At 38.9% G+C, this 14,661-nt stretch overlaps 1 protein-coding gene across 1 annotated transcript in view; it reads left to right on the plus strand.

The window, feature by feature from the left end:
* LOC139133261 (nuclear receptor-interacting protein 3-like) overlaps positions 1–13,387 on the plus strand; it is a 38,705-nt gene extending 25,318 nt beyond the window's left edge. The window contains exons 3-7 of the mRNA XM_070699788.1: positions 1,016–1,168; positions 5,856–5,938; positions 7,362–7,501; positions 9,091–9,143; positions 10,415–13,387. Of these exons, the coding sequence (XP_070555889.1) occupies positions 1,016–1,168; positions 5,856–5,938; positions 7,362–7,501; positions 9,091–9,143; positions 10,415–10,507 (522 nt within the window). The 3' untranslated portion in view covers positions 10,508–13,387. The remainder of the gene's footprint in view (positions 1–1,015; positions 1,169–5,855; positions 5,939–7,361; positions 7,502–9,090; positions 9,144–10,414) is intronic.
* The last annotated feature ends 1,274 nt before the right edge of the window (positions 13,388–14,661 follow it).

The raw sequence follows: 14,661 nt of genomic DNA on the forward strand, positions 1-14,661 counted from the left end.
GATGTACTAAATAAGCTTATGGTTTGAAAATCGTCTTCTATAACATACGGGTAGTTTCATGACTTAACACAAGATAGAAATTGAACAATGACGCGTTGCTGATTTCAGCAGATTCTTCTCTCTGCGTGTAGTTAAGCACATAAACCTCTTTAAGAAAGCGTTGCGGGGAACGGCACGATCAAACAGACCGAGATATGTCAGAAATCTGTTGCCGTGGTGACGGATAACGAAACCCTAGATATTGTTTCGGTGTCACGCCTGCACGAAAGGCTCTTACAATGTACACGTGTAGACGCTACACCATGATGACGTCATGTATTGCGCAAATTCATCGGTCGCACTATATTTGGAGTCCGTGCTGTTTGCAGGAACCCGATTAACCATCTGTCTAGAAGTCGGCAGCGGTAATATCCTGAATCACAAATTGTTGAAAAACAACCCTATTACATGATTCTGGTGACATTTATGCCCGATGACGAAAAGTTTTTTATGTCAATGACTATTTTTTCATATGAACTGCACCGAACTTTTGCATATTACAGTCACGTATAATTATCCTACAGACAAAAATCCACAATTGTTATTTTTCCGACCTCACTGGTTTATATGCAGTCAATCTCTGACGAATTTCTTTATAGACATTGGCTTTATATGCCTGCATAGGCATATAATTGTAAAAAAAACACGTGGCGGTTGTGACCTCATCGGTGGATTTGAACACTGCTGCATAATTAATCAGAGCTTCGCGAGTCTCAGACGAGGCAATGTAAGCACATTCTGAGTAATGTCTGGGTTTGATTGAGTCACGTGATGAAATCATTTTCTGACATTTAAAATATTCATCAACAGCTGCAACTAGCATGTCATTCACACTTTTAACCGTGGTCGAATTTACATTTCCCTACCGACGACGTCACCCGGTTCTTTTATTTCACTACTATGACAACCCGTTCAAAACAAAAATCTGACTTGACACTGTTCGAAATAACCCCTCTTTTTTTTATCACACTTCCAGCAACCACACGCGCTTGTCAAGAAGAAACAAGTGGAGGACGGCCTGCAGCGTCTTGACGTCACCGGCACGGGCGATCGCTTTACGTCCATCAAGGAATCTACTGATGAACAAGTGACAAAGTCGAAAAATCTCCCCATGATGGTCAAGTGCCAAGTAAGAATCGTGGTGCATCACAAAATTGAATTTGCGCCTCTTCCGCCTATATCTCTCTATGTGTCTCTGTGTGTTCTCAGGTTTCTGTGTGTCTCTGTCTCTCCGTCTGTATCTATATCTTTACATCATTTTCCCACCTTCCGTCGCTCTCTCCCTCCCTCTCTCTCTCTCTCTCTCTCTTTCTCCATGATACTTGTTGAACATCAACCAGATAATAAATTATATCTATTCTTCATTCCAAACTGTAGACTAAATTTATGTAATTCTGTCTTCTCCAGTCTACCAAAAAAGGCATCAGCCTTCTTGTAGCCTTACATCCTGTTATATTTACGTGTGCTGTTGGTCTTTCTCTGGTAGATCGTACAAAGATGTGTGTTGCCTAGTTACGTAAACCTAAACGATGACTGATGAGGTGTCAAATTACACGAACCTCCTCACGGCAAGAAAGTAACAAGTCCCAACGAGCGATTTTTGCATTTTAGATTTCACACACAGTTACCGTAAATCAGTTTACAACACAACAGCGAATGTAAGCGTGGATATGGCAGAGGTATTATTTGTCTTTCCATATGATGCAAAATAATCATGTTGTTTACAAAGGAAAAAGCTGTAGAGATTTTGGGAAGAGAAAAAAATACAAGGCGAACCAATAACGTCATCGCCATGCGTCACGCGTCGCATTAGATTGTTCCGTAGCAACAGGTTGTTAAGAAAGACATTTATACGTGTCTTCACCTTCAAAACAGCGTGAATATTTAGGATGGGTGATTTGCCTGCTGTAAACGCCACATGAAGTCGCTTGTTTATTCAATAGATGGTGTTATGCTTTTTTGTGTTTTCCATACTGACGAAAAAAAGTCACTCTATTTTAACCACTTTCACAGTCAAAGACTGTCTAAGCTAGCTACCAACATTAGAGTTTGCCAAGGGGACATATATTTGGGACTCTCAATTTTACAATATTTTCCTTTCTCTACCGCGAAATTGTTTACCTTTTAGAGTTAACCCAGGAATGACGGTCATGTTGAATGTCAAATGTTGGTATATTTTAGGTAATTTGTTTTTATAGTAAGCAAAACTTGCATCGTATCCCCTCATTTTTATTCTTGATTTTGAAAGGGAGTCGTTTAAAGTTTTCCTGGCGAGGAAAGATTCGGCAAAAGCGATTCAGTTTTGCAGCACATACAATCTAAATAATATGTATTGAAAAAATGTAATGTACCAAGATTTACTATTCATACCTTTGCACAGTTATAATTTTTATGTTGAAATAGTGGATTTTAGAAGAAAATAAGCAAAAAAGCTTACAGATATTCACAAAATCCATTACAGGTAGACATACAAGGTCGCAGATTTATTACCCGTTTAGCAAACCAAAGACTTCGGCGAAGAGAAGCTATTGCCCGAGGAGACGACAACCACAAATTTTCGATACGTGTTCCGTGTTTTTTTACGTCCTGCTGCGATCTCGCATCGTAGTTAAGCTTGTTAAGTAGGATGTATTGCCAAGTGCATGCAGGGACACTGGGGACCCATGAAACAAATCGTGTATGCACGCTGGATGTGTCCAACATGTCGTCAAATCAACTGATGTTGGGAATAAAGCGGACTTTGCCCCGGAGGAACAGATTTTCCGACTCTCACAACTCTCTGCTTACCACAGCCTCCGTAAGCTCCATTTGTCAACTGCTGGAAAAATTAAGTTTTCACATGTGATTCCTGTTATTGTTTTTGTTATTTTACTTTGCTTTTTTTGCGAGAATCAAAAATCTAATTTTCACATAAAGATCATGAACTTGGCAGCCAGTCTGAACTTCAAATACCAATAAGTTGTAGGGACCTTTGCTTTCAAATCGAAATATTCGCGCGAAGACGGCCAGTTTTGATTCCGATTGTGTCAGAGAGAAAAAAATTTTAAATTGTCCTCGAGCACAACGTGAAAAACAGTTTGAAACTTTCATTGTCGAGACGAGTCCTATAATAGAGTACTAGCTAACAATGCCAACACGCGAGTATATTTACTCACTTCACGAGTTCACGTATTCTAGGCAGACGGATTGAAAATATTAGACCTACCCCCTTCAATGGTTAATGTTGCGTATTTGTTATTTGGCTCCCGAATAACTAAAAAAACAGTTACAAGTGGGCCCTCTCGTGAGTCATCACCATGGAAACTGCACGTGTTCTTGTCGTTTTCTTCCGGCAACAATTACTCGATTTTATCGAACCTTGGGTTTTTGAATTACCTTACCCAATCCCGCTGATTAAGTTCTTCGACGAGAGCGTTTCGAGATAAACTCTCCCGAGACGAGACGAGTCTTTCGTTTCACAGTGCCCCCTTTGTAGCATTGTGAAGCTTTTCAGCGTTATGCAGCCCACCTTCTTCAGGCGTTCTCCATTTCCTCCGTGTCTGAACATTCGCCTGTAGTAGAGTCTGAAGATCACTGCAAACACTTTTTGTTCGTGTTCTGACTGCAACCTTTCATTGCTGTGCAAATGTCGTTGATGGCAAAAGCAGTCAAGAAGTGGAAACACACATACCCAAACTATTAAAAAAAGGCCCTTTCCATTTTCTAAAATTCGAAAAATCGCAATTTTGTTTCTTTCGTGTTTCCATGCAATAAATCGCTTTTTGTGTAGACTATAACCTGTTTAAATAGTTCAAATCCAGTTCATGTTGTACAAATGGCGCTCTTCAATCGAATATTGACAGTTACGATCTCTATCCAACTGTGGATTTTTATTGATATCCATGGATGTCTGTTTCGAATGCCAGTCTATTCCCATGGATGGGTTGCCAGTAATATCACGTTTCTCAATCGTTAACAAAGTCGATCTTTTTTCAAACACTGATTTTACGGGTGTCTGGACCATTAACGATCTGTTAACCTGCCCAGCGAGATCCAATGGTTCGATAAAATCGAGAACGGGCTCCGTTGAAAACGATTGATTCGTTGAATTCAAATATGTCCGTCTGGCTATGTCATTTTCTATTGTCATTATGTCTGCAGTTAGAATGCGCCGCGGGGACAATGTTCGGACTCTCAAACTTTTATTTTTCCAATACTGTTTTTGGTCTACAACCTGTGGAGCTTATTTTTAAAAGGCTCTTAGAGTAAGTAACGTTTCCACCGGCTTAGTTTATGAAAATCTGGAATTTTATTTTTCCCCGCAGAGACATGGCGGCCATTTTGAATATCAAATATCGGTAAATATTTGGTAATTTGTATCTCTCTATAGGCTGAGATACTAAAATTTGGACGATGGCCCCCCCCCGATTTTTAAAGTAGAATGGTTGAAAGTTAAACTTGCTAGAGAAAAATTTGAACAAAAAATTTAAGTCTTTCATTTTCGAGGCGAACGCCTTTTTAAAAGATTTATCGCTTTCTTTGAAACTGTATTTCGTCTAAGTGCTACACTGTGTTTCATATCGATGTTAAGTTATCCTTTCTAGTAGTTCGCCAGCCTGACTGAGCTGTCGAACTGTCCGCTTATTCTGACAGACTGTCAGCTTCCCGGCTTTCTTTCCTTCCACTTTTACGTCAGACTTTGACAGGCACAGCGCCCCATAAATACAGGAAATGTGAAAAATAATAGCAATGTAAGTTGTCACTCGGTGTCAAGACCATTGCTAGAAAACAGTCAAGTGAATGGGATTTCCTAGGAAATTTCCCCCCAATGCAAGCCGGATAGCTTAAAGCGTTCGTTTTTTTTATCGCTACATCAATCACGGAAGGTAGTTACGAGCCTGAAGTGACTAAAATTGATGTTCCTATTGTAAATTGAAGACAGGTGTTAGCCATGCAGCCGCCAATCTCTCTTCGATTCTGTTCGGTAATCTCATCTTACCTGTCTCTTTTCCTCCGGGGACGTATATCACATCATAGAAAGTGATATCGCTGCCTCCAAATTTTACTGTCGATGAAGTCCACTGGATACTGGTTGATTGAATGTCAGAAGAAAGTAGCGTTCATTATTGATTGTATCCAAAACGGATAGCATGGTGTGGGGTGTTCTGTCTGTGTTAGAATTTCAACCAAAACCTAAGGGGATTTGTCTATTACGAGTCAACAGAAGTCATTTGGCGCCCTTCTAACTTGCAAACGACATCTCGCTATTGTCAACTGCAAAACGACAGGCGTGTTCTGATGCTGAGCAGCAACACGGTGACAAATTTAAGATGGCGGCTGCATGCTGAAGGGCAAACCTGCTTGCCTCTCTTTAGAAAATGTTGTAGCAGATGAAAAATTGCCACTAAAGTAAAGCCAAAAGTTTGCTTAGCTGCAGAAGAACATTAAGGTAGTATGCGCCTCGAAATTGAAGAATAAATATCATGGGTCTCCGTGGAAAATTTGGAACTAGAGAAACAAATTACCCACTCATGAAATTCAAAATGGCCGCTTCAGTGTGTTGACTTTACATCATAGTGGGGAACAATTAAATTTCGATTTTCACAAAATTAAGCCGCTGAAAACTTTATTTACTCCATGAACTTCAAAATGAATCCCACAAGTGGTAGACCAAAACAGCATTGTAAAGGTTTGAGACTTCGAATAATACACCTTCTTATTCCATGCATTCTTATTTGTATGTTAGTTTGCAAGTGTTTTATATAAGCGTCACCGGAACGCGCGCAAAACGTCACAAGCGATGCTCTGACGCTCTCTGTATGTATTCTAATTTCCAGAGCAGCACGGACACATTTGAAGCCTTGATTGACACCGGAAGTAGATACACCATAATATCGACCAAAAGGGCCGAAAAGTGTGGGTGAGTGTTGAAATATTTGGCTGTATAGATTAGTGCAATAGGTCTAAATACGGTATTAAAATACTTCTACGTCCTTCACTAGTGCCTCTAGGCTGTAACGGTTGATTTACCCATAGACTCTCGAGAAAAACGAGAGTCTATGATTTACCCGATGATGGTGTAGCCATCAATCGCTGATCCCCAAGTGCAAGTGAATGGGAGATATCATGTTCTGTGCACTGTATGTCGCAGCGGCAAACTCTATCAGGTGGTGACTGCATTACTAGGATATCTAGTTTACTGTGTTCAACGGAAATGAATACATCGCAGCGATTCGTGTCAAATGAAAAATGGATATCAAAAGTGTCATAATACATACTGATGCACGTATCCTATATCCAAAAGCCTTACAATGGATGTATACACGACCAGTCTCTGTTGACACTGAAAGTATTCCCGTATTCAAAGACAACCGATAAGCTTATAGGTTTACTGTCATATAAGATGAGTGTCTGAAGGAACTGGATCGATCACCGGTCATAGTTTCGGTTTCCTCAGCGTCTTAGTACTCTGTGATGTGAAAATCAGAAGATAGGATGTGCGAGTACATAATACGTAAAACAGAAAGACGGCGAATCGATCTCAAAGACCCTGTTAACAGCGTGCATTTGCGACATCGTAGCTAACACGATGTTTGTTATACGGTTCCTAATTTATTTTCCTTCACACAAACAAACAAACAAACAAACAAACAAACAAACAAACAAACAACAAACAAACAAACAAACAGAACAAACAAAAAAAACAAATAAACTAAAAGTAAATTGCAGGTAAAGCACACTGAAATCAACATAACATCAAAAGCAAAGCCGAACGATTATTTTTGGCTTGGAAAAATGGCGTTGTTACCTTACTGCTAACGCATGCGTATTTTTTGCTCCTACAATGGGCGTAAAGGGACAAAGTTGGCCATTTTTCATGAATTTTGTTTGATAAAAGATACTACTATTGTCTGACATGTTGAGAGATACTGAATGAATAGGTGACCATTCATATATTCGACCCCGGTTTTAGACACGATTAATGAACCGTGTCTAAAATGAATTAATGGTCATGACCTATTCATTTTCGCCATGGTTTCGTTTATCGTCTGTAAAACAGATCGAATATATGCGTGGTCACCCATGCATTTAGTATCTTTCGACATGTCAAACAATAGAAGTAGTATTTCGCATCAAAAAATATCATGAAGAATGGCAGATTTTGTCCCTTTAAGGCACAAATACATGTACCATACAAACTGGCGTTTGCGCTTGAACCAATAAACACAGACAAAGTCTAATATCCTAAAATTTTATCATCTGAATTTCAGACTGATATCAGTGAATTAATGAAATTAATCAGAATGTCCCTTTGATACATTCACTGTCATCTTCACTTCCAGGTTGCTCAAGTCTCGGAATCATGGCGGCAGTAGTTTGGCGTCATCGTTTCACGATCTCCGCGTTTCGGTCAAAGGTCAGATCGAAGGTGCTCAGATAACACTGGGGGGATGTTCCGTCCAGTGTGACTTGCTCGTAACAGGTATCTAGTGGGCATTTTTATTCGCCTCTTTGCGAGGCAGTTGCTAAATATGTACTACCACTCTTCCTTAAACAAACAAACAAACAAACATGATTTGAATATTTGTGAACAAGAACAGATCAGGAGTATAATCCCACGTATAATTTCTGTATTTACAAGTTTTTAGAGTTCATATCTCCAGTGTTTTGCTATGTCTCACCCACACTTTCTCCCTGTCATGCCCGCCCGTCTCAGTCTGTCTCCTGGCTCATTTGACTCTGTTTTCTTTTCCGTCACCAAAGGCCAAGAAAAATATAAAGTTTGTTTCTCATCCTAGACATATTGCAAAAATGATACGGTGACGCGTTTTTTTTCTTCAATCTCATTTTTTTTAATTCTTCAACCAACAAGTACGCGCGCAAAAAAACGTGAAAGAAACATAGGAATGCACGCAGAGATAAATGCCTTGGTATTTTTGTATTATAGAAACAGTTCTGTGGTTTGACTTTTAGTGCAGCAATGCAGCTTAACATAACAGTGACATAATGTGTACAGTTCTGAATTGAATGTTAGTGTCAGTTATTTTGTTTACAGTTCTGTTTTATACAGCACTGTGTTATGCACTATCGTCGCGTATTTTTGCGGTTTTTTTTCATTTTATTTCCTCCTGAGTAGCAAAAAAGGTTGACGCGGCGGGTCTGAATTGACGTGCGCGAGGATGAAAAACTTTTATTTTTCTCGGCCTAATGTGACTTTTATTTCTGTATTTGTGTGCAATCTCCCTTTCTCTGGGTACATGGCTCTCTCTCTCTCTCTCTCTCTCTCTCTCTCTCTCTCTCTCTCTCTCTCTCTCTCTCTCTCTCTCTCTCTCTCTCTCTCTCTCTCTCTCTCTCTACTGGGTTGCATGATTTTTGATTGGGCCCAGTGCCTTTCACAAAAGACTAAGTTAGTCAAAGTAGTGTTTCATTAAACACACTATAATCATACCGTAACCTTGTCAGTGAAATACATCAATCTGTACGTCTTGAGGTGCCTCGGCAACGGCTTCAGTATTTCCATTGGCAATCAACCACATTAGTTGCCGCTTTGCGGCGCTGTTCTGCTTCCCAGCTCACGCAGTTTCCTGACCCCGTAATAGTTGGGGGTACATTGACAGATGATAGAGGTTTGTTCCCCCTCCCCGACCGCTCTAACTAAGGTACAGCAATGACGATGCAAACGACCAGGATCTAACCCTTGCAATACATAGTCAAGGAGAGCATGCCAAACAGAAAGTTTATGCATTTGTAATTGTTTAGAGTTTTAAACATCTTTTGATTGTTTCAAGAGGTCGACAATGTTGTTGCTAAGATACGGAGTAAATTTTCATCCTGAACAAAATATTTATAAAATAATGTCTTCTACAGTTGTTTTTCCATCGGGAAGAGGAGGCATTTGTATTGACATTCAAAAAAATAACAAGCTGGTTTATAATATTTTTCCATAGGTCATGCTTCGAATCAGCTTATCGTTAACGGTCGGGTTGCCTAGGCGTTCGGACATTATGCGAACGAAATGAAAACGCCCTCAAGCGCAACACTTGATACTAATGAACGTTGCTTTCGTTTCAGATGAGGACAAGTTCGATTTGTTGATCGGATTGGACACGTTACGAACCAGCAAGGTATTGCTTTATTTGCATAACATAACATTAAAAATAAATCGAATATATATCCAATTAATAAAACATATTTCATCATCGGAAATTTGATCAGCCACGCTCACGAGCTAAACAAAACCGCCGGCTGCCAGACAGAAATATTTGGCTTTGCCAAGAATAAGCTTGTGAATGGTTAGAGGGAGTGACTCGATATTCGACAACCAATGCTTTACCTGTTAGGGGACAAAGTCGGCCATTTTTCATGAATTTTGTTTGATACGAGATACTACTTATATTGTTTGACATGTTGAAAGATACTGAATGAATGGGTGACAATGCATATATTCGACCCCGATTTTAGACAAATTAAATGAAACCATCGCGAAAATGAATTACTGGTCATGACATTTTCGCGATGGTTTCATGTATCGTCTCTAAAACCGGGGTTGAATATATGCATGGTCACCCATTCATTCAGTATCTTTCAACATCATTTTCAATTTCAAAATCAACATGTCAAACAATATAAGTAGTATCTCGCATCAATGCAAAATTCATGAACAAATGGCCGACTTTGTCCCTTTAAGAGACTCCTTCCATCCTGTAAAGTGCAATTAAAGATGGTGATAAAAAAGCAAAAAAGGCAGAAAAATTTGAACATGGAAATTGAACATCATAATTTTGCTGTGAAGTTTTGTGTTTAAATGATGGTCATTATGTTATCACAATTTCCGCACGAAAAAATAAATCATTCTGGCATAGCACTTGGAAGAATTTCAGGACACTAGAGAAGTAAGTTTTTTTATAATCCATGGAAGGCTAAAAGTCCATCCGTTAACCCATATCAGCTTTGTAGTTCTCTACACATAAATTACCCTTTCCACGAAAGAAATGTCATGATGTTCTCGAAAACCACATCTTGTAACATGACCCTATTTTGAGAACAATCTCCAAAGTATGGCCTGGAATACAAGCAATCACCTTGCCCGACAAACTATATTTACACAAATAAAAGTTTGGTGTGGTGGCGCGAACATCTATTACTGGTTTCAATGTAAAGTATTCATCAATATAAAGTGTATTTATGGCAATTGTTTAAGTATGCACTGTTAATTATAGTGATAATATTCCCGAACCTCCGATCATGCAATGTGTAGGCACCCTGATTATTGTTTCCTAGGTGATGCGAAAACGTTTTCGAAGAAACGAAAGTAATCCCACTCGTGACCGAAAGATGGCGTTTAATGCCCCCATGGCAATTGACATCTTGTCCCTTTTTTGTCACCGTGATATAGGCAGTCATCGATCTTGAGCGGGGCGTGCTACTGATCGGAGAACAAGAAATAAGCCTCATGGCAGAGAGAGATATTCCGTTGAAACATCGATAGGGCATTGCACGAAGTAGATCCCATCCTGTGATGAACACAGCGCCCTCTGTGACGAACAGCATCACCCTTGGTTGAAGATACTCCAACTGTCACATTCGAAGATCTCTGAGTATATTTGAGCTTCATCGTCATCCATAAGCTCCTTCCTCTCAAGCACATTTGGACACACAATATTCTGTCTGCCATCATTATATCCACATGTACAGTTAGCAATGTTTTTGTAGAGCACAAAGTGTAAGTCTTTGCTTAAGATTCAGTTTGGCATCACAGAATCACAACTCGTATTGACCCCACGGATATGCCAGGGGACTCGCAGTCATTTGTGACAACAGAGCCAATCACAGATACCGTTGCTTTCAATATAATCATTTCCGATTTGTCATCCAAAATCTGATTGGATCGGACATTTTGACCGATTATCTTCAAGAGCAATGGGATGTTGACTGACAATCACGACTTCTCTTAGAATAAATCACGATTTCTCTATCTTTTGTTAAAGGCCTGTGTAAGGGGGTCAGATTGTGTTGCAGGAAATTTACTTACTAGATTACAATTTCAATTGAAAATACAGAGGATGTGACACTCCATAATCCTCCTACGGACTAGAACAAACTTAATCCCTGGGATCAAGCTCCCTATCTTTAGGAGAATGTAAATTTTTCGAAAGAAACCCGTAAAGGCTGATCAAAGCACAATTTTCGAATTCACATCTTTTGATTTTACAGTCGTTAGCTTTATGCGATGGCAAAGTTTAAGATCCCAGTATATGTAGTTTTTGACACTTATTAGCCCTTTCCTCCTGTGTATTGACGACAGTTACAGTTCATATTTTGTTTTGACATGCTTTAAATCTCTTGTTATATCTTGACATCAAAATCTTCTTCAATATGCTACACGAGTAATAATAACCACACAAAACTTCAGAAAGTTGTATTACATTACCCAAGTTTCGTTTGGTCATAAAATTATCAAAAAAGCGGAAATATCCTGTTATGTGTATGTAAACCATGATCATGAATACTGTATTGGGGACCGTGAATGATTAAAAATGGCAAATGGCCCTAATTGTGTCTATAGGATTTGTGATCTAGCTCAAATTCTATCATCGAGCCCAAATTCGCTCAAACTGTATGCCACGGTGACGTCACGGAAAGTGTGATAACAATTATCGTTCACATTTTCTTATGAAACGATTGTTTAAATTTAAGCAGGTTATTTTGTTTGGTCAAAATTCAAATCATAATTTCGTTGTCGGAAATTTCGTACTTCCAAACTCTCGTTTATTACAAGAGGATGTTTAGATCAAAGGCGAAGAGTTTCGTTCGAATTTCATTTTTTAATCATTCACGGTTCCCCTTACATGATAATATTCAAAAATCTCTCAGCAGGTTTTTTTGGGTCAGCCGTTTAGTGGTTATCTCACCGGTGTATGTTTCTGGCAGATTCATGAAATGACGTCACTGTTCTGTGTGTTGCCAGTAAAAAAAACCATTCTGTTTATCGCTGTTGTACAAGGCCTTCAGTTTGCTCAGAAATATCACTCATTTCTTCAGTAATCCAAAATTTAAATGCCCATTAGCTGAACCTTTTTCCATTTTGCTTACAAAAAATAACATCCAATCTCCAGGGAGATGTTTTTTTTTATTTCCGTTATTGAGCCATATTGTCTTTGAAAATATCACTATTTCAATCCTTGATGACGGATCTTGTCGATTAAATTCAAGTCACACCTATATTAGCGGCGGTAATATTTGAGTTGCAACTGGAACATTGTTTACTTGTTAAAATGATCTAAGCAGTGCGTTTATCGCAAATGTTCGGGAAACGTTCTGTAGTCATACTTTGGTAAGAGCTGTTCATAAGTTGCATTTGAGTTCAAACCATCTTATTGAAAAAATACAAAACATACAGCTAATGGGGCTTTAAGAGAATAACGTTCTCAGAGAACGATTATGATTGTGTCAAAGGAAAAACCAAAGGTAGTTGTGGAACAACATATTTGAAAACATTTTTTTTACCATGTCAAATCGACAGTTACTTTACTGGAAGTACAACCTGTGTTACAAAAATGAAAACGTTAATTTTACTTATTTGAAGTATGGTTCGCAAACCTGAATTACACAGGGCCCAATGCCAATCATGTAAACGTACACTCTCCTTTTATTTAAGTGTTGAAGGTTTACATAAACTTAACGAAACGTTTTGTATTTTGGTCTTGATTCAAATTTACAATTTTGCATGTCCAAGAAAGATAAACCGCCCGATTTTGAAAGAAAATATCCCGACTTTTTAAATTCTTTGTCTGTATTTTGCGTGTATCTTTGTCCACTAGCTCTGTCCAGTACAATACAATACATTTGTGGTCAGGTTGGGTTAGAAACAGTTAATGTATCTGGCCTACACCTAATACATGTGTGTTTAAGTTACAGAAACTTAGTTTTGAGCCCTGAGTGATGTTCTTCAAAAGCAACACACAGACGTAAACATGACAAAAGATATCTTGAACAACTTCATGCCGATTTACACAAACTTCACTACAAATTTGGTCGGCGATATCGATATCACAGGAAACCCTTTCCTACGAAACAGTCTTTCGCACTGTGGTTACTTTATGTTCGTTTCCTTGGTTACCAATGCTATAGTATTTACAATTGTGGACCTACATGACGTCACTGACAGTTTAATTTCAGAAAAAATACGAAACGTGACTGAATTTTTCATTATTGTGACGCCGACATGTCAGTTTTTATTTGTCCCAGCAGAGGCCATGGACAGCGCCCTCAAGCAGTCGAAATACTGGAGTTCCAATCGTAAGAATTTTGTACGCTGTTCACATCTGTTATGGTAATAAAACATACACCGTCAATTTGACACAACGGTCACATTGTGTTCTTGTATTACTGTGAACCAAGAAAAATAAGAAGCTATGCCGTGCATTGCATATGAATCAAAACTTAAATACAGAGACGGTATTTGTAGACACCGAGCGACCTGAGTGATTAAGGGTCCGGATGGCATGGCAGCCTGCAGCACAGGGTGAATTCACAAGGTGGTATTCAGCGTTGAGTGTTTCGAAAAGAATATGTCCAACAAAGCTACTGTAGAAGTTTGCCACTTGAGCGCGGGAAACAACCACAAAGTCAGTCATAACAGGAGACGACTGCAATTTGGAACTCAAATTTCTAAAATTAATGTTCGTAATAAACCATGAGCGACGATTTGGCGACTAAAGTTGTTTTATTTATGGTGACCGGTGATGGATAAGGTAAAACAAAAGTGGTAAAAACGTTTTGCTAAATGGAAAATTGTACGGGAAGAATTTGAGGATGGAGGAAACCATTGCTAAAAAGTTATATTTTGAACGTTTGTTGTGATTTCAATTTGACGATTTAGAGCGAGAGAGAGAGTATGGCTGTCATATACCGTACTCGTCCGAGTATAAGCCCCCGGTTCGGTAACACTAAACAGCTGTAAAACTAGGGGAGGGGCTCATACTCGAGCAACCCCATGTTATCTGGCATGGACGCATAATTTATGCTAATTTTATGCACGATTTTTTTCAACACCACTCAATCTTTCTATCGCTTTCAAAATCGACTTACACAACCAAAGAAATTGATTGTACAATCTCTAAATACAGAAGTGACATTTTGGTGAAATTCAGCGTCACAAAATCCCCCCAACTTGAAACAAAGACGTCATGTATGCTGCTGATCAACAGTAATGTGAACAGGCATGCATTGCCTACACGGAAAGGCAACTCAATATTCCAGTATCAAACTGTCTACATCTTGTGAAAACAACAACATAGCAGTGAAAATTGTAATAGTCACCAGGAAAAGTCTTCACAAATGAAAGGATAATTGCTTCAAACAAAAGAAACTGCATGTTTCAAGCATGAAAACATCGTGGCTGTGAATGAAAGTGAACAATGGCCGACGTGAGTGAGACTATTCTATTTAGGGGGTGAGCAGGGTCAAAGAATCAAGATAGTACTGGGAAAACGTGTCATTTTCCTTACCATGCTGTCAAGGAAACTCCAGTTTCCCATTGTTTTAACATCTTTTAATGGTTTCTTTATTATCTAAAAGCAATTTTGCCAAGTTAAATGACCAAAATATACTCTCCTAACCTTTCTGTATTTGAGTTACACT

The sequence above is a fragment of the Ptychodera flava genome, chromosome 1 (genome assembly GCF_041260155.1).
Source record: "Ptychodera flava strain L36383 chromosome 1, AS_Pfla_20210202, whole genome shotgun sequence".
In the NCBI taxonomy this organism is placed as follows: Eukaryota; Metazoa; Hemichordata; class Enteropneusta; family Ptychoderidae; genus Ptychodera; species Ptychodera flava.